We start from the raw sequence: 18,289 nt of genomic DNA, 5'->3' as shown, positions 1-18,289 counted from the left end.
ACCTTTCTAAATGGTGACTCTGGCTGCTGCCTGGAGCAGAGCAGAAGAAGGAGATGAGCCGTCTTAATGAGGGATGAGGGTGACTTGAACTAGGTGGTGACTGGGGATGGGGAGAGAAGTTAATAGATTAGAGGGATATTCAGAGGGTGGGAGGTGGGGTAGGTGGTCAAGGAGACTGAGGCACCCAGGATGCCACCCAGCCTTCTGGCTTGGATGGCCAACTGGATGGCGGTGGCCTTGACTGGAGTGGACAACAGGGGGAAGACCTGGCTTAGTAGCGGGGTATGGGGAGGAGGAGACAAAGGTCAGGAGTTCAGTTTGGACATACCAGATGGAGGGGCTGTGGGCACATCAAGCAGACAGTTGGCTGTGTGTGGGTGGAGCTCAGAGCAGGTCTGGGCCCATGTGCTGTCCCGCCGGCACCAGCAGCACAGCTACCCTCCCCATTCTCAATCCTCAGCAACCATAGCTGCTTTCTGTCCACCCTGGCCCCCACCTCTCACATGCATATGGTGGGCCAACTTCTTTTCCTCTGTACCATGAGGATAATATTAACAATAATATCTGTCTCTTGGGGGGAGTTGTGAGCAGTAAATGAATTTGGACACGATGCTAAGAAGCATGACAGGCACGGGTCATAGTTAGCTCTCCCCATCTCCTGTCCACCCTCCCCCTGTGCAAACATGCTTCTAGCACTTTACATGGACGAGGCTTGGTGCTAGCCATCTCTCAACAGCCCAGTCTTGAACTCATCACACCCTTGCTCAAAATATCTTAAGTATCTCCCACCCAAAAGGCTAATCACTTTCAGACCCCTGCGCCAGCTGGTCCCAACCCCCTTCCCAGCCACCTTTCCCACCCTCTTCATCAGCTCCTGCTCCCATCCCAGACACCTCCACCTTCCCACAGCATACATCCCACGTGCCCATCTGCTTTTCTCTCCCTCCCTTCCCACCTTCCCCTTCCCAAGCACTGCTCTTTTTTCCCGGCACCTTATCCAGGAACCTTCTCCTAATCCCTGTGGGAGATGAGCCTCTGCCTCTCCAAATTTCTATCTCTTCAGCTTCTCATCATTCCTTGGGATTCAGTGGGCTCCCTTTGACTTGTCTGATTCCCTTTTCCCCTGACATCAGCTCACTGAACACAGCAGGGCACCCAAGTTTCTGTATGGCGGCGTCCCAGTGCCTGGCATTGTGCCCAACACACTGCAGGGCTCGGTCGATACTGGTGCAGGAAATAAGCAGAACTTCAAATGTACAGTGTCATGTAGATCCAGCTTCTCTTCCACAAAGGCCAGAAGACAGGCCAGAAGGTGACCCTGGCCTAAGGACAATAAACTCTTCCCAGAAGCTGCTCTGTGAGATAAAGTCCAGGACAAGCAAACAGAGATCAGTGAGGGCTCTGGGCCCCCTCCTCTTATCAGGGTCACAGCAGCCAGCATATCCCAGCCCAGGTCACAGACTGGACTGGCCAGGGGCCCTGTCTGCCCAGTATGCTGTGGTTTTTGGGGAACAGGGTGGGTTTGACCATAAAAAAATAAGAAACTGCAGGTGCAAGATGGGTCTCTGGGAACTCCTATCTCTAGGATCTTCAAGTCTGCTTCTCTGTCATTACATGATGGGCTTGGGCTTCAGAGCCTGAGAGACCTGGTTTGAATCCCTGTTCTGTCGCTTGGTATGGGGCCAGTGTCCCAGGATTGTTTCAAGGATAAAATTAGACAATAAAGGGTTTAGAGGAATGCATAACACAAATGAGTCCTCGATTATGAAAACATGTCATTCATCTTCAGCTCCCCTTTATCTGCCAGGCCTCCCTGCCCAGGTGCAGGAATGAGGAAGCTCACTTCTGTTCTTTCTAGATCTGGGTAAGAACCTCCAGAGAGGTGAAGCAACTGGCCTAAAGCGTGGATCTCCCATCATGCCTCACCCCGACCGTCCAGACTGTCTCTGACAGAGCTAATACCAGGTTAGCACTGTGAGAATCACCAGCATGGCTGGATGTCACACAATTTCTAAGCCACCATGTCTGCCTCCCTGGCCAAAGCATGACTGAAAAGTGTGTTGATGCTGAAAGAATTTTGAAACAGTCTGGGCAACAAAGTGAGACCCTCTTTCCCTCCTTCCCTCCCTCCCTCCTTTCTTTCTTTCTTTCTTTCTTTCTTTCTTTCTTTCTTTCTTTCTTCTTTCTTTCTTTCTTTCTTTCTTCTTTCTTTCTTTCTTTCTTTTCTTTCTTTCTTTCTCTCACTCTCTCCTTTTCTTTTCTTTCTTTCTTTTTGGAGACAGTCTCGCTCTGTCACCCAGGCTAGACTGCAGAGGCACAATCTCGCCTCACTGCAACCACCACTTCCCGGGCTCAAGCTATTCTCCTGCTTCAGCCTCCTGAGTAGCTGGAACCACAGTCGCATGCCACCATGCCTGGCTAATTTTTGTACTTTTGGTAGAGATGGGGTTTCACCATGTTGCCCGGGCTGGGCTGGAACTTCTGGCCTCAAGTGAGCTGCCTCCCTCAGCCTCCCAAAGTGCTGAGATTACAGGCATGAGCCACCTCGCCCGACTGAAACCCTGTTTCAACAAAAAAATAAAAATAATCAGCTGGGTGTGGTGCCACATTCCTGTGGTTCCAGTTACTCAGAAGGCTGAGGTGGGAAGATCAGTTGAGTCCAGGAGGTCGAGGCTGCAGTGAGCCGAGATCGCACCACTGTACTCCAGCCTGTGCGACAGAGGGAGACCCTGTCTTAAAAAAAAAAGAGAGAGAATTTTGAAAGTAAAGCCTGGCCGGGCCCGGTGGATCACTCCTGTAATCCCAGCACCTTGGGAGGCTGAGGCGGGCAGATCACCTGAGGTCAGGAGTTCGAGACCAGCATGGCCAATGTGGCGAAACCCTGTCTTTACTAAAAACACAAAAATTAGCTGGTCACGGTGGTGTGCACCTGTAATCCCAGCTACTCGGGAGGCTGAGGCAGGAGAATCTCTTGAACCCAGGAGGCGGAGGTTGCAGTGAGCCAAGATCTTGCCATTGCACTCTAGCACTCAAGACCAAAACTCCATCTCAAAAAAAAAAAAAAAAGTAAAGTCTAATGAAGTTTAGAAACCCATTTTTAACTGTTGCTTCTTGCCACATGTCACCGTGTCACTGGTGCTGCCCTGTGCCAGCCTGAGGATGAGATGAGCCATCTGGGGGTCCTCACAGTTCACATAGGCTAAGCGCAGTTCTACACAGAGGGACACGGTCTGGAGCCCCATCAGTAGTTTACACCGCCCAGAGCTGGGAACCCACCCCCCGCAGGCAAAAAGCTTCCACTGCCAAATTTTGATTCCTCAAAATGTGTTAGGTTGATGCAAAAGTCATTGCGGTTTTTGTCATTAATATTTGCCTGCACCTTGTCTAATGTTTAATCCATGTTTATCCAGCACTGTATTGATTACTGGTCTGACTGAGGTGACAGGGCAGCGGGAGTCTTAGAGCATGGACGGTGCCATGGGGCCTCGGGGGCTGCTGTTGTGCATGTACCTGGTATCTCTCCTCGTCCTGCAGGCCATGCCTGCCCTGGGCTCGGCTACAGGCAGGTCCAAGAGCAGCGAGGTATGTGGCTAAGCCCACAGGGCAGAAATAGGCAGCTGAACCTGGATGAGGCCCCGGGCGGGACACAAGACCCCCACTCCAGGGGCCAGGGTCACCCCCACCACCTCCACCACTTCTGAGTGGAGAGGTGACCTCCCAGCATCACGAAGGAGGTGAAGCGAAGGGGCAGAGGACACAGGCTGTGTTCCACTCCTACCCCTGAAGTGGCAGGCCGGTGGTCCCCTGAGTTTTCCTCTCACACTTGACCCTGATTTTGTTTTGCAGAAGCGACAGGCTGTGGACACCGTGAGTAAGAGTCCTGGCAAAGGGGTCTGTGACAGAGCCCTTTTTACAGGCTTGCTTTCCCCCACCCGTCAGGGGTGGACCCCTCTATCAGGGCCGTAGGCAGGGGGTACTCTCCAGGGTCCTAGAAATGGGGACTTGTTCCCATCTCACCTCATGCCCCACAGCACAGTCTCAGCCAGAGAGCAGGGGTCTTCCTGGGAGGTCTGGTCTGTTCTTCCGGCATCTGGGCACCATGCACTGGAGCTGAGTGCCAAGCCCCCGTACCACAGGAAGTCCCTCGCTGACAGAGGCCCTGTCTCAGGCCACAGCTCCTTCATGTCTCACTTTAGGCTGTCGATGGTGTGTTCATCCGGAGTTTGAAAGTCAACTGCAAAGTCACCTCTCGCTTCGCCCACTATGTTGTCACCAGCCAAGTGGTCAACACCGCCAAGGAAGCCAGGGAAGTGGCCTTCGACGTGGAAATCCCCAAGACAGCATTCATCAGTGACTTTGCCATGTGCGTGCCTGCCCAACTCCCATGCCCTCTCCCAGGGGTGCCTCTTACTAGTCCCAGCTTAACAAGGATCAGAGTGGCCAGATAGCGCAGAGCAGAGTGGCCAGATAGCGCAGAGCAGAGTGGCCAGATAGCGCAGAGCAGAGTGGCCAGATAGCGCAGAGCATCTCCTCATTCTAGAAGGGCCACAGACCAGCCCTGGCTTTGAAGGGAGGAAGAAGCCCTTTAGGTCTTTGCTTGGCTCCTATCTTGGAGGCAAACTGGGGCCCATGACAGCATGTTTCAGGCTAGAACCCAAGGAGCCAAGGCCAGAGTCTGAGGCTTCTTGCTGGCCTCTGACCTGGGCTGCTCACCTCATTGCCCATGGACCCCTGAGGCTGGTCAGGAGACGTCCTTATCCAAGGGCTCACATGGGCAGGCCCTCTCAGGACCTGTGTGGTCAGGAGGCTCATCTTTCCTGAGGGTGTCCTTCCCTCCCTGCAGTACGGCAGATGGAAACGCATTTATCGGAGACATAAAGGACAAGGTGACTGCATGGAAGCAGTACCGGAAAGCGGCTATCTCAGGAGAGAATGCCGGCCTTGTCAGGTGAGTTCTGGGCCCTGCTGGTCTCATCTCTAGGGTGGCCCTCCCCAGCCAGGACACATCTGACGGCTGCAAGGTGGCTTTAGTGGAGAACAGCCCAGGATGATGGAAGGGTAAGCAAACTGCCCAAACCCAGACGCCAGCACAGTGCACTGAACAGGCTGCTGTGCAGTTGCCCTTTTCCCAGATCTGCCACTGGGAGAAGTGGGCCCCCCCATCTTGGGCCCTGACCCTGACCAGCCAGCTGACACATTTGTGAGGTCCAAGGAAACCTGGGAGCAACACTCATCTAAGAGAAATAAATTCTGAGGGCCACATGTTAGGTGACAAGGACCCACATGTCATTTACCCTCTGTCTGTCTGCTGTTGCCTCTGTGGCACATCCAGGGCCTCGGGAAGAACTATGGAGCAATTCACCATCCACCTCACCGTCAATCCCCAGAGCAAGGTCACGTTTCAGCTGACTTATGAGGAAGTGCTGAAGAGAAACCATATGCAGTATGAAATTGTCATCAAAGTCAAGCCCAAGCAGCTGGTGCATCATTTTGAGGTAGATCACAGGTCCCACGGCAGGGCTCCTGCCCCTCTCTCTGTCACCATGGCTCCCAACACTGGTTGAGCACCCACCATGTGTCATCCAGGCCTGAGAACACAGAGATGGGGACTAACTCCTCAGGGTGAGCTCTGATGTGCTCTTCTTGGGCAGGGAACTCCCTGAACTCTCTAACTTCCTCTTTATCTCTGAGCTTCAGTTTGCTCATCTGCTAAATGGGGGATTTCTATTGGTCCCAGGACCGCCACAGGGATCACGAGAAGTACTGAATGTCCAGGTAATTTTGTAAACTAGAAAGTCCCGTGCAGCCTGAGGGCCTGGAATTATTGCTGGCACCTAAGTGGTGGCTGAGTTGAGGGATGCAGGCATGTACACCTTCATTTGGTCAGTATTTCTGGAGTGCCTACTGAGCACCAGGCCCTGTGATCAGGGCTGGGTGGGTGCTGCACACAGTAGGTGGCCAGGACACATGCTGGCTCTTGGTTGAGACTCTGTGAGTGGGAGCCCTGGTAGAGAATTTGCTTCAGTGTGGTGTGAGCCCATAATCCCAGTTACATGGGAGGCTGAGGCAGGAGGATGGCTTGAGCCCAGGAGTTTGAGGCCAGCCTGGGCAACAAAGCAAGATCCCATCTTTTTTTTAAAAAAATAATTTGCTTCAATGATGCAGATCGATGTGGACATCTTCGAGCCCCAGGGGATCAGCAAGCTGGATGCCCAGGCCTCTTTCCTGCCCAAGGAACTGGCAGCCCAAACTATCAAGAAGTCCTTCTCAGGAAAAAAGGTACATAGGATAGCAAGGGGGTGGTGGTGGGCCCTTTGGGGACTTCTCAGCCTGCCCACCCCTTATGGAATGTCCAGCCTTAGCCCAGAAACCAGGCAGGGGCCGTGGTCTGCCCTTAGGATGAGAGAAGCTGGTGTCATGTGATTGGTGCCTAGGAGAACTCAGCAATCCTGGTTGTCAGAGCAATTTAGCAAAAGCCTGCATGCTGAGGTGGGGAAGGAGGCAGCTCCAGCTCCACCACACATGGGCTGCATGGTCCAGGGTGAGTTGCTGGCTTGCTTGAGCCTCAGTGCCCTCATTGCCTGCCTCATGCCCGTGGGAGAGCATTCAGGGAAATATCCAGCACATAAGTAAACCTCATATGCTGGTGTGGTTAGGACTCCAAGCTTCAGGTTTCTTGGAAACATAAGTTTGGAAAGACCTTTGGCCTACCCAGCGACTTGTTGCTTGCCACTGTTTGCAGGAATCCCAGAAGCCCCTGGCTCACCCCCACCCTAGGTTCCTGGAGGAGAGTGGTGTATGGATGGGCAGTGCCCTGCTTCCTGACTTGCCCCCAACCCGAGCCGAGAACAAATCCTTTAGTTCCCACTTATGTAGAGCCTGCACCACAATTCATTTAAAAGAAGTACTTCTTACAGTTTGGAGGGGTTTCTTTTTAAACTAAATATGACACCTCAACAGTGTTAGCAAACATGCTTGCTTTCTGTGGGGGAACAAAGGGATGGGTCCTTGTCTTCCCAAGAATTTTTCAAGGTTCTATTTTATCTTCCATCCTTTCTCTCCTCTTCCTCCTCCTCCTTCTTCTCCTCTTCTTTTCTCCTTCTCCTTCTCCTCCTCCTCCTCCTTATTCCTCCTCCTCTTCTTCTTTTCTGCTGCTGCTTCTTCCTTTTGCTTCTGCTTCTTTTTGATGAGCTTATCTTACTTTTATAACAAACAAAAATTTCTTTATAGAAAAATGTATGAAGTCCAGGAATATAGAAAGTATTGAATAAAAACCGTCACTAGCTTCCCCAAGCACATCACCAACTCCAACCAGACCTCAGCTTCCATTCTGGACCCTTCCTTCCAGTCTCTGTTCTTTGTCAACCTGGGCAGCTTTTATTTCCCACCACAGTATTGTAGTGCTGCTTTTTCACTCAACAGTTTGAGTTGACAGATGTATCACATTGCTATTATTTTGTTATTATTTATATACCCAAAGTGATGATGTTCATTGTAGAAAATCTCAATGATTCAGAAGCATATAAGCAAGGGAATGGGTCATCTCTCCCACCACCTACAGGTGTGTGCTCTCAGCAGCTAGGTGAGTGAGTGGCCCACTGAACTCGTTTCTCTGTCCGTGCAAACACACACACACACACACACACACACACACACGCACACACATGCATGCCTTCTTATGTTGTCTTTGCAAACATCCTGTTTGTGGTTACACAAACCAGTAATAGCTCACACTCTCGACGGTTCCAGGGTCACGTGCTGTTCCGTCCCACTGTGAGCCAGCAGCAGTCCTGCCCCACATGCTCTACATCCTTACTGAACGGGCATTTCAAGGTGACCTACGATGTCAGTCGAGACAAGATCTGCGACCTCCTGGTGAGCCCTGAGCTTCTGGCTCAGCACCCAGAGGATGGGCAAGGGGTGCTGTGAGAGTGGCCTCACTCGTTCTCCTCTGTTTCAGGTAGCCAATAACCACTTTGCCCACTTCTTCGCCCCCCAAAACCTGACAAACATGAACAAGAACGTGGTTTTTGTGATTGACATCAGTGGCTCCATGAGAGGCCAGAAAGTGAAGCAGGTGGGCTGCAGCTTAAAACAGCTCATCCAGCAGAAGCTTCCACAGCCCCATCACTCACCACATGCCAGTTTTGCTGCCAGAGTCTGGTTTGGGATTTATCCTCCTGGTCAGAGGCAGGGTGATTTAACAGGAAATCCCAGTGGTTAGCATCTCTGGAATCAGCATCACTTCCTCACTGTGCAGTCGTGAGGAAGTGCATTCACCTCTCCTCAATGGCAAAAAATGGGAATGACAATGGTGTCCACAGGGTCATGGAGTTACCCCCTGGGGGAAGTGCTTAGAAGAGGAAACCGGTGCACTACAAGTGCCGGGGGTAATTACGGTGGTCCGTGGGGAGGCATCTTATAGCAGGGAATAGCTCTCCGCCCATAGGGTTTGGAGTGCCCTGTCCATGGTGCAGTGTAGACATGGCTGGACAAGGAGTATTCTAGAAGCACAGCTCCTGGGGTCCTTTCTCTTAATCCTGCCCCTCCCGAACTCGTGATTATGTCTTTTCCCATGGTGGGTTCCTTTGCCTTCTCCACCCCCACTCATCCACCCCAAGGCCCGGCAGGATGCTCCTGTCTGGGGGCCACCTGGTTGTCCTATCTCCTGCTTGTCCACCCTGTGGATCTCTGAAACGGGTATCTGGAGTTGGAAGGTGCTGTCCTGGGGCCACCCTGGGGCCCTGTCTGTCTACTGACTGTTCTGTCCTTGCAGACCAAGGAGGCACTCCTTAAAATTCTGGGGGACATGCTCCCAGGGGACTACTTTGACCTGGTTCTTTTTGGGACTCGAGTACAATCGTGGAAGGGCTCGCTGGTGCAAGCATCTGAGGCCAACCTACAAGCAGCTCAAGGCTTTGTGCGGGGCTTTTCCCTGGATGAGGGTAAGGGTGGGGGTCTCAGGCCACCTTGATGTCACCTCCGTCCCCTCAGAATGAGGGCATACACTGGTCTGCTTTCTCTTCTTTGCAGCCACAAACCTGAATGGAGGTTTGCTCCGGGGAATTGAGATCTTGAACCAAGTTCAGGAAAGCCTCCCAGAACTCAGCAACCATGCCGCAATTCTCATCATGTTGACAGATGGCGATCCCACAGAGGGTAAGCACTTTGGAGGCTGCCTTAGGAGGTGGTGATCTCCTTGTCACCTGAGACGTGCAAGCTGAAGTTGGAAACCCAACCATTGGGGGCAGAAAAGCTCAGGGCAAAGTCAAGAACTGGTCTAAAAACACAATTCAGACCACAAAGTCTGCGGGAGCTCCATGGTGTACCTCTGTCCTGTGAGTCGAGAAATTGGAGACGTTTCTAAATGACACAGGTCTGTACGAGTCCCTGGAAGATGGGCAGGATTCCATGCTTCTGTTTACAGTTTAATGACCTATTTATTTATCACTTACTGTATGCTAAGGAAGGGGCTAGGGACTGAAATACAAAGGGAACAAGACGTATCTCTGCCCTCAAAGAGCCCAGGACCTACTGTGGGAAGCAGATCCAGGAGTAGATACTGAGGGCCCTGAAAGAACAAGGTGCTTGGGGCTGTGGAACCATAGACAAAGGACACCTCACCCAGGATGATGTCCAGGAAGGCCTCCTGGAGGAGGTGACTCCTGAGCTCAGTCTAGAAAGAGGAGAGAGTGGTAGGAAGGGATCCCAGGCAGAAGAGGCAGCTTAAGTCATAAAAAGGGTGTGTGCACTGGCAGGGCCTGCCCGGGAACCGTGGGCATGCGCAGAATGGGGTGAAACAAGGGTGGGAAGGTCAGCAGGGTCTCGCAGTCCATGGCAAAGGAGCCATGGCAGGGTTTCGAGCAGAATCGGACCTGCTGGTGATGGACCCACCTAGATGGGCGGGGTCTGTGAGGAGCCGTTGGTAGCTGCTGCAGTCTCTCAGGAGAGCCAGGAGGAGGCGATGCCTCAGGACGCCCAGGAGCCTGGAGATGCTCTGAGATGGAAGGCTTGAGCCCCAGGGAGTGTTCCCCAGAGCCCCCTCGTGCCCCACATGCCTGTGGGCCAGCATCCCGTCACTACCCAGGTGTGTGGCTGCAGGGGTGACGGACCGTTCCCAAATCCTCAAGAACGTCCGCAGCGCCATCCGGGGCAGGTTCCCGCTCTACAACCTGGGTTTCGGCCACAATGTGGACTTTAACTTTCTGGAGGTCATGTCCATGGAGAACAACGGACGGGCCCAGAGAATCTACGAGGACCGTGACGCCACCCAGCAGCTGCAGGTCTCCCCTCACAACCCCCTGTACCTCCAATGGCATGCCATAGGGAGCCCAGCCTTGGTGGCCGTTTGCCCATCAGCCTAGAGGAGCAGATAAAGCTCTGGCATAGAGTTCAAATCAGCTGCATGGGCCAGGCATGGTGGCTCAAGCCTGTAATCCCAGCACTTTGGGAGGCCAAGGTGGGTGGATCGGGAGTTCGAGACCAGCTTGGCCAACATAGTGAAACCCCGTCTCTACTAAAGATACAAAAATTAGCCGGGTGTGGTGGTGGGTGCCTGTAATCTCAGCTACCTGGGAGGCTGAGGCAGGAGAATCGCTTGAGCCCAGGAGGTGGAGGTTGTGATGAGCTGAGATTGTGCCACTGCACTCCAGCTTGGGCAACACAGAGAGACTCTGTCTCAAAAAAAAAAAAAAAAAAAAAATCAGCATCATGACCTTGAGCCAGCTACTTGACCTCTCGGACCCTCAGATTCCTTCTCTAACTTGGGAATTCCCAACACTCCACTCTGTGGGCAGGCTTCCCATCAGGGGCCCAGGGTGCTCAGCTCTAAGGCTGCATCCTCTATCCCTGCAGGGTTTCTACAGCCAGGTAGCCAAACCCCTGCTGGTGGATGTGGATTTGCAGTACCCCCAGGATGCTGTCTTGGCCCTGACCCAGAACCGCCATAAACAGTACTACGAAGGCTCAGAGATTGTGGTGGCCGGGCGCATTGCTGACAACAAACAGAGCAGCTTCAAGGCTGATGTGCAGGCCCATGGGGTAAATGGTGGGCCATGGAGGGTGGAGAGGCCAGGCAGCACCCTAGAGGCCCCAAACCCACACTGTTGCCCATTCCTGACGACCCCCAGAGGCCTCTCTTTCCCCAGAGTAGTACCCTCATCCCCACCATGCCACATACACCCCAGGCCTGAACATCCCTCCACACAGGCATCCTGGGGGGCTGGATTGGCTGGAATGGAGCCAATATGGCCTTGATCAGTTGCTGTCCCTTGGCCCCCAGTGACCAATTGTTATTTTTCGCATCATTCATCCCAAGGTGCAAGAGAGCAAGAGACCAACCTCTCCCTTCTCATTTGATAACCATTTCCTGAACACCTACTGTGTGCCAGGCTTTGTGCCATGGTGCAGTGCATGCGTGTATGTGCACCTGTGTGTGGTGGGGACAGGCATGTGAGACCTGGACCCTACCCTCCAGGACACAGACAACACCCTAAGTGTGGTCGAAGTTCAGAACTCAGGCTTTGAGTAAGGAGAGTTGAGCTGGACCTTGGCTCCATCCTGACCAGCTGGGCATCCTTGGGCAAGGGGTCCAGTTCTCTAGGCCTCAGTTTCCTTTTCTGTACCATACTGCACCAGAGCATTGTGTGGAGTAAATGAAATAATCCATATAATACCCGTAGGCAGCAGCTGGTGGATAAGATGCCCTTGGGAAGTGGTGCCCCGGTTAATGTAGCTGGATGGAGGAGGCACATTTGTGTGCCATGGCAAGTTGAATAGTGCAGCCCACCTAGAATTTGGTGGGCATTTGGAGTGGGTCATAGTGGAAACAGCCGGGTGCTTATTGGCCTCCCCCAGAGAAACTCCACAAGGCAGGGCCTGGTTCTCCCATTCCATGGGATCCCTAGGGTCCAGGCCAAGCCTGGCTCGCAGAGGGTGCTTGGCAAGAATGAACAAATAGGATGAGGCGAACAGGCTCAGGGAAGCAGGTGATGCTGAGGATGAAGCTGCAGATACCAGATGAAATGGGCCCTTCAGAGCCCCGAGCACCAGCCAGGGGCTGTGCTCATCATGGTGCACAGTGCCTCTCTGTACCTCAACTCTCAGGAGGGACAAGAATTCAGTACAACCTGCCTAGTGGATGAGGAGGAGATGAAGAAACTGCTCCAAGAGCGTGGCCACATGCTGGAGAACCACATCGAGCGCCTCTGGGCCTACCTCACCATCCAGGAGCTGCTGGCCAAGCGGTAGGGCGCCTGCAGCTGCCCCAGGTGGGCACTGCCCACCCCAGAGTCCCCCCACCCCTTGGAGGTGAGCAGAGGAAGGGTGGTTCTGGGGCAGGTAGGTCAGATTTACTTTCCTCTTCTGCTTTGCTCACTGAGTTAATATCAACCAGTTAGTCAACAGTCCGGGCAGGCCCACCAGGGCACAAGGCAGCCTGCTATTTACCCACACTCAGCACACAGAGGCCCAGCGAGGTTAGACCTCTTGACCCGGATCTCACAGCTGTTAACGTCTCTGCGTATCTCTGAGGCATGCCCCTCAACCCCACCAAATCTCCAAGTGATCTCTGTAAGAGATCATTAAACCTGGAGGCCCCTGAGGATGTAGCCACTGCACAGGACAGCATGGGGGCTTAATACTTACGTGTCGAATGAATGAATGAATGAATGAATGAGTGAATGAATGAATGGATAGGTGAAAGGATGAGGGCCGTGCAAGTCGGGGCTTGGAGCCAGCCTCTGTCTTGAATGCAGGATGAAGGTGGACGGGGAGGAGAGGGCCAACCTTTCATCCCAGGCCCTGCGGATGTCGCTGGACTATGGGTTTGTGACCCCGTTGACCTCCATGAGCATCAGGGGCATGGTGGACCAGGACGGCCTGAAGCCCACCATCGACAAGCCCTCAGAGGGTATAGGCTGCAGAGGTCTACAGAGGGGGGAGGCCATGGGCAAAAAACCTCTGGGGCTTTAATTCTTTTCTCTTTCCCTCCCTTCCAGATTCTCCGCCTTTGGGTGAGTTTTAAATTGCATTAGTTTCAGCTCTGGGCTTCGGTAGCTGGGCAGGTGGCAGGTGCTCCGGCCCCAGGCTCGCAGCTCCCCATCCCCCGTCTTCCCTGACTCCACTCTTTCCCGTTCTTCCGTCCCTTGAGCCACCTTTCTGCACATCATGCGAACTCCCTCCCGCGCTTTGTGAGCTTTTATGCAGGCTGAACCCCCAGCAGCCTCCACTGGTCCTCTCTTGGTGTGAGCGTATGTCTGTGAGGAGGCGGGACCCCAGGGGAGGGCTGAGACCCCCAGAGGGAGGGCTGGGCCCAGGCCTGTTGTGGACAGAGCTGCATGCCTTTCATGTGGGGCACCGTGGGTGACACTGTCTTCTATAATATGTCCTTGTCTTCTACAGAGATGCTGGGACCCAGAAGGAGTAAGTGGCAGCCATCCTGGCCATTCACATCTCTACCCCTCCTTGATTAGCCAACCCCGTTGGCTTTCTTCCTCCATTCTAGCTGTCTTCACTGCTTGTCACTGGGAATCTTTAGAACAGACCCCTGAACAGCCTGGCCTCCCCAACCTGAGGTCCCTGGGGGAAGAGACAGAGAGGGGGCCAGCTGAACTTGCCAGGCCAAGCTTCTGTCCCCGTGTCCCAAGAGCCAATCAAGGGCATGTGATTTGAGTGGACATCCCTGCTTGGTGGCCTCAGGCCAGCCCCACCAGTGAGGAAAGAGTCATCAGAGGGATCAGCAGCTCCAGGGAAGGCCTGGCTGCCCCGCTTCTAAATGCCACTCCCCCTCCCATCAGCGTTCATGCTGTCAGCCTTGCAGCCTTCTCCTACTCATTCCAGCTCCAATACCCAGTGGCTGCCAGACCGAGTGACCGGCGGTGAGTCCTTGGAAGGGTCTGAGGGACACCCCGGTTTGGGACCCACCCTGCCTGGCTGTCTCTCTCTCTCTCTGTCTCTCTCTGGGACCTGCCTAGCTGAACCCCAGCCCCTGGCCGGCCCCATCTGCCCGATGTCCAATCTAACGAATTCCATGCTGTGCCCCCAGTGGACACGGACCCTCACTTCATCATCCACGTGCCCCAGAAAGAGGACACCCTGTGCTTCAACATCAACGAGGAGCCTGGTGTTATCCTGAGCCTGGTACAGGACCCCGACACAGGTATGGTGGGCATCATGCCTCTGCCAGACAGGGCCAGGGCTCCTCTGCCCTCAACATTCAGCCACAAACAGGACTATGACCAAGGCCCTCACTGCCCTCTGCCTGGGCACCATCCACCTGTCTGGGCTCTGCCCGCTGCCTTCCCACCCCATCCTCCTGGCTGCACCTACACAGGGCCAGCTTCGTCGGCATGTGACTGGGGTAAGCACACAGGGGCTTTTTTTTTTTTTTTTCTGAGACAGAGTCTTGCTCTGTTGCCCAGGCTGGAGTACAGTGGCGTTATCTCAGCTCCCTGCAACCTCTGCCTCCTGGGTTCAAGTGATTCTCCTGCCTCAGCCTCCCAAGTAGCTGGGACTACAGGGGCATGCCAGCATGACTGGCTTATTTTTGTATTTTTAGTAGAGATGGGGTTTCACCATGTTGGCCTGGTTTGTCTCAAACTCCTGACCTCAGGTGATCCGCCCACCTCGGCCTCTAAAGTGCTGGGATTACAGGCGTGAGCCACCGTGCCCAGCCAGTTTAATGCTCTTCCGTTGCCACCTTGAAACCCTTAATGCTTTTTAAACAAGGGGTCCTTCCTTTTTATTTCATACTAGGTCCTGCAAATGTGTCACGGTCCTGCCCCACCTTCCCCACAAAGCATGGCTGAGCAGAGCACCTCTCTCCCAGCAGTGCCTTGATGATGGGGAACAGCTCCCTCTCCTTCTCTCACCCCTGCTCCCTCCTGTCTCCCTCCCTCCCTGTCCAGTTAGTTCATCTGCAAGTGTTTGTTGTGCACCGGCAAGGGGCTGGGAATGCAGTGGGAGCCAAGATAGTCCTGGCTTTCATAGAGTTTAGGGAAGGGGAAGACAAACAGGTGAACACATTCTGAGATGATCATTTCAGAGCATGAGACGTGCTGGGTTGGCAGAGTGAGGGTGGGGAGGGGGCTTTGTGGCTGTCCAGGTCAGCGGAGACCTCTGTGAAGAGGTCCCACAATGCATTTCCAGCACGATGGGAGCCTGTCCCTGTGTGAGGGGCTGGGGCCACAGAGAAGGAGCAGGCTGGGTCCGGTCCTCGGGGAGGCACGACCTCCGTTAGGACCCAGAACCGAGAGCTGAGTATGGGATATTTGGCATGGCAGGAGGGGTGGAGAGGAAGGGGAGGTGGTGCTGTGTGCGGGACCAGACCTGCAGACCCTGAGGCAGGAGACTCTCAAAGACAGAGTGGCACAGGCAGGGCGTAGGGGCCTCTTAGGAAGGAGGCACGATCCTGCTGAGCAAAGGCAGGCAGGCCCCTTCCCAACCCGGATGCCCTCTTGCTCCATTGCAGGCTTCTCAGTGAATGGGCAGCTCATTGGCAACAAGGCCAGGAGCCCTGGGCAGCATGACGGCACGTACTTCGGGCGGCTGGGAATCGCAAACCCTGCCACGGACTTTCAGCTGGAAGTGACTCCTCAGAACATTACGCTGAACCCCGGCTCTGGTGGGCCTGTGTTTTCCTGGAGGGACCAAGCTGTGCTGCGGCAGGACGGGTAACCTGCCAGGGCCTGGGCAAGAAGCAGGGGGAGGTGTGGCCTGGGCCTGGGACTCTGCTGAGTCTGCAGGGCTCTCGTCCTTGAGCCATGTCTGTGGGTGACGCCCATGTGGCCTGTGCAGACATGTCAGACTCCATGGTCCACCCAGCCCTCCATTTCCCTTGGTTCCTGGATATGTCCTCTGGGCCCGGCTGCGTGGCAACTGTGCTCCCACCGCACCTTAGCTCTGAATGCCGCCCCTGTCGCTACCAAACAAAGCCAGCTCATCCTCCCAGGCCCAGCAAAGAGGCCACCTCTTCCCCTCAGCCCTCCTGCTCTCTTCCTCTGCTGAACTCCAGATTTCTCTGGGCTTCTCATTTGGCATGTCTTCGTCTGCATTGTCTCATGATTTTTCCTTCCTTTACTAATTCATTCATCATTCATTCATTCATTCATTCATTCAACAAACTCTGCTGAGCACCAGAGCAATGCTGGGCAGCAGAGCTATAGGAAGAGGTGGGGAGAGTCTGCTGTGGAGGTCACAGGTGATGAGTGGGAGTCACAGAACACGGACTCTGATACTAGACAGCCTGAAGTCCAAGTCCTGGCTACACTGCTTACCAGCTGTGCCACCTTGAGCAAGTTACTTAACCTCTCTGAGCCTTGGACTTCACAGGCTCGGAATGAGAATTGAATGATGCGGTTTGCATAGAGGGCTTAGCACAGGGCCTGGCACATTGCAAGGGCCCCATGCACCATAGCAACATGTGGGAAGGGGTGTGGAACAGGTAATAGCCGGCCATCTGGGGATGAAGGCCATGGGCTGGGGGCGTGGTCATAAGGGTTGGGTCCCAGATGACAAGGGCAGCTGAATGGAGAGGGATGCAGTGCAGCCGCACCTGCCCTCTCGGCCACCTGGCTCTGCAGGGTGGTGGTGACCATCAACAAGAAGAGGAACCTGGTGGTGTCTGTGGACGATGGCGGCACCTTTGAGGTTGTTTTGCACCGAGTGTGGAAGGGGAGTTCGGTCCACCAGGACTTCCTGGGCTTCTATGTGCTGGACAGTCATCGGATGTCAGCCCGGACGCATGGGCTGCTGGGTACGGCTGGCCAGGCTGGCAGGGCTGTGGGGCAGGGTGTTGAAGCCAGAGGACATGTGGGACCTGGGGCCACCAGTCAGCTCTATAGCTGGGCACCAGGACAGGCCCACCTCCAGTGTGGCCTCCAAGGAGCAGAGCCGTCTGAGGGGCTGTCTTGGTGAGGCTGTGAGCAAACACACAGTGAAACAAATGCTTAAGTGAGCCTGGGAGCAAGTGAGGGGCAGAGGTCTGATCGCAAAAAGAAAGGCCCAGAGGGTTCCCAGGGACCTTGTGAGTAGGGTGGGTCACTGACCACACTGCTCCTGTGTGGCCTTTCTACAGACACTGCTCTCTATGGGCACCTGCCCCTCAAACCTCTCTCCCCAGACAGATCCCATTTTAAAAGACAGGAGGTAGAACCACCTAGAAATGTATCTACTTCTCCATAGCAAGTGAACCAAAGGTAGCTTTTCGTGCTGGGACTGTTAGCAGAAACAGTCAAGCTCTGGAAAAAAAGCAGTCCAGCAATGCTCTAACCCCACAGTGAGCACCTGCTGAGTGCAGGGCAGGAGCAAGTCCCCGAGACGGTAACCGCTGTCTCCAATGTGCCTTTCTAGGGCAATTTTTCCACCCCATCAGTTTTGAAGTGTCTGACATCCGCCCAGGCTCCGACCCCACAAAGCCAGATGCCACAATGGTGGTGAGGAACCGCCGGCTCATGGTCACCAGGTGGGTGGGCTGCTTGCCCAGCACGTCTGCCCTTGGCCACTTTGCAGTTCTTCCGGGCCTTCCTCCAGGTGTCACATGGGTGGGGTGAGCTTCCTGGGGAGGTGCTGCCCTACTGGTCCGAAGGGTGACCCCAGCTGACTTGTCTCTGCACAGGGGTTTGCAAAAAGACTACAGCAAGGACCCGCGGCATGGGGCCGAGGTGTCCTGCTGGTTCATTCACAACAATGGGGCTGGACTCATCGATGGTGCCTACACTGACTATATCGTCTCTGACATCTTCTGAGCCCTCTGGCCAGCACGCCTGTCCTTCCCTGGGGCCAAGGCAGAGAAGGAGGACGACATCCTGACCTGCTGCTGAGGCTGCACCTCCTTGACTAAGTTGGTTCCTTGTGTCAAAGCACATTATGACTTCCATTAAAGAGAGGCCGTGTCCACCCCGAGCTGGTTGATTTTGTGGAGGGAGGATGGCAGGGAGGCAGCCCTAGATGCTGCCCCTCAGATGGACTTAGGGGTTACAGCAGACCCAGGGACAGGAGAAGCAGGTCAGAGGCTGGGAAGAAAGCTCACACCATTTCCCTGCCAAGGGTTTGTAACGTCTGACAGCCAGGCTGGTATTTTCCAAAGGCAGAGACGGTCCCTGCCCAGAAGCTGTGATTTCAGGGGGCCAGGAGTGGCACCCTACCATCTCCTCATGTGAATGCCTGGAATTACCCCATCAGGGTCCCCTCCCTTGGCTTGGCCTTGGGGCCCATTCAAAACGCAACATCACGGGTGCAGGGAGGTGAGCCACACTTTAGAGAGCTCTGTGTGTGAATGCGCACAGGCCTC

At 54.4% G+C, this 18,289-nt stretch overlaps 1 protein-coding gene across 1 annotated transcript; it reads left to right on the top strand.

Moving 5' to 3' along the window:
- Positions 1–1,911: 1,911 nt before the first annotated feature.
- ITIH1 (inter-alpha-trypsin inhibitor heavy chain 1) lies at positions 1,912–17,970 on the top strand. The gene is made up of 23 exons (XM_032161300.2): positions 1,912–1,965; positions 3,411–3,582; positions 3,847–3,867; positions 4,197–4,363; positions 4,844–4,948; positions 5,333–5,495; positions 6,166–6,279; positions 7,750–7,875; positions 7,961–8,077; positions 8,777–8,945; positions 9,034–9,159; positions 10,102–10,283; positions 10,855–11,040; positions 12,106–12,245; positions 12,756–12,910; positions 12,999–13,013; positions 13,402–13,422; positions 13,797–13,877; positions 14,045–14,158; positions 15,470–15,671; positions 16,581–16,753; positions 17,350–17,461; positions 17,615–17,970. Exons 2-23 carry the CDS (start codon positions 3,466–3,468, stop codon positions 17,742–17,744), a joined length of 2,736 nt encoding a protein of 911 aa, XP_032017191.1. The 5' UTR covers positions 1,912–1,965; positions 3,411–3,465; the 3' UTR covers positions 17,745–17,970.
- The last annotated feature ends 319 nt before the right edge of the window (positions 17,971–18,289 follow it).

This window comes from Hylobates moloch, unplaced genomic scaffold, assembly GCF_009828535.3.
Source record: "Hylobates moloch isolate HMO894 unplaced genomic scaffold, HMol_V3 SCAFFOLD_8, whole genome shotgun sequence".
NCBI lineage: Eukaryota > Metazoa > Chordata > Mammalia > Primates > Hylobatidae > Hylobates > Hylobates moloch.
This window is presented reverse-complemented; position numbering and strand designations above follow the sequence as displayed.

What these genes read in the sequence shown, in the direction of transcription:
- ITIH1 (XM_032161300.2), top strand. Translation starts at nt 3,466, where the DNA reads ATGGACGGTGCCATGGGGCCTCGGGGGCTGCTGTTGTGCATGTACCTG. An exon ending in AGATGGCGATCCCACAGAGG is followed by an intron (nt 9,160 to 10,101) that starts GTAAGCACTTTG and finishes GTGTGGCTGCAG; the next exon opens with GGGTGACGGACCGTTCCCAA. An exon ending in GCCAGACCGAGTGACCGGCG is followed by an intron (nt 13,878 to 14,044) that starts GTGAGTCCTTGG and finishes CTGTGCCCCCAG; the next exon opens with TGGACACGGACCCTCACTTC.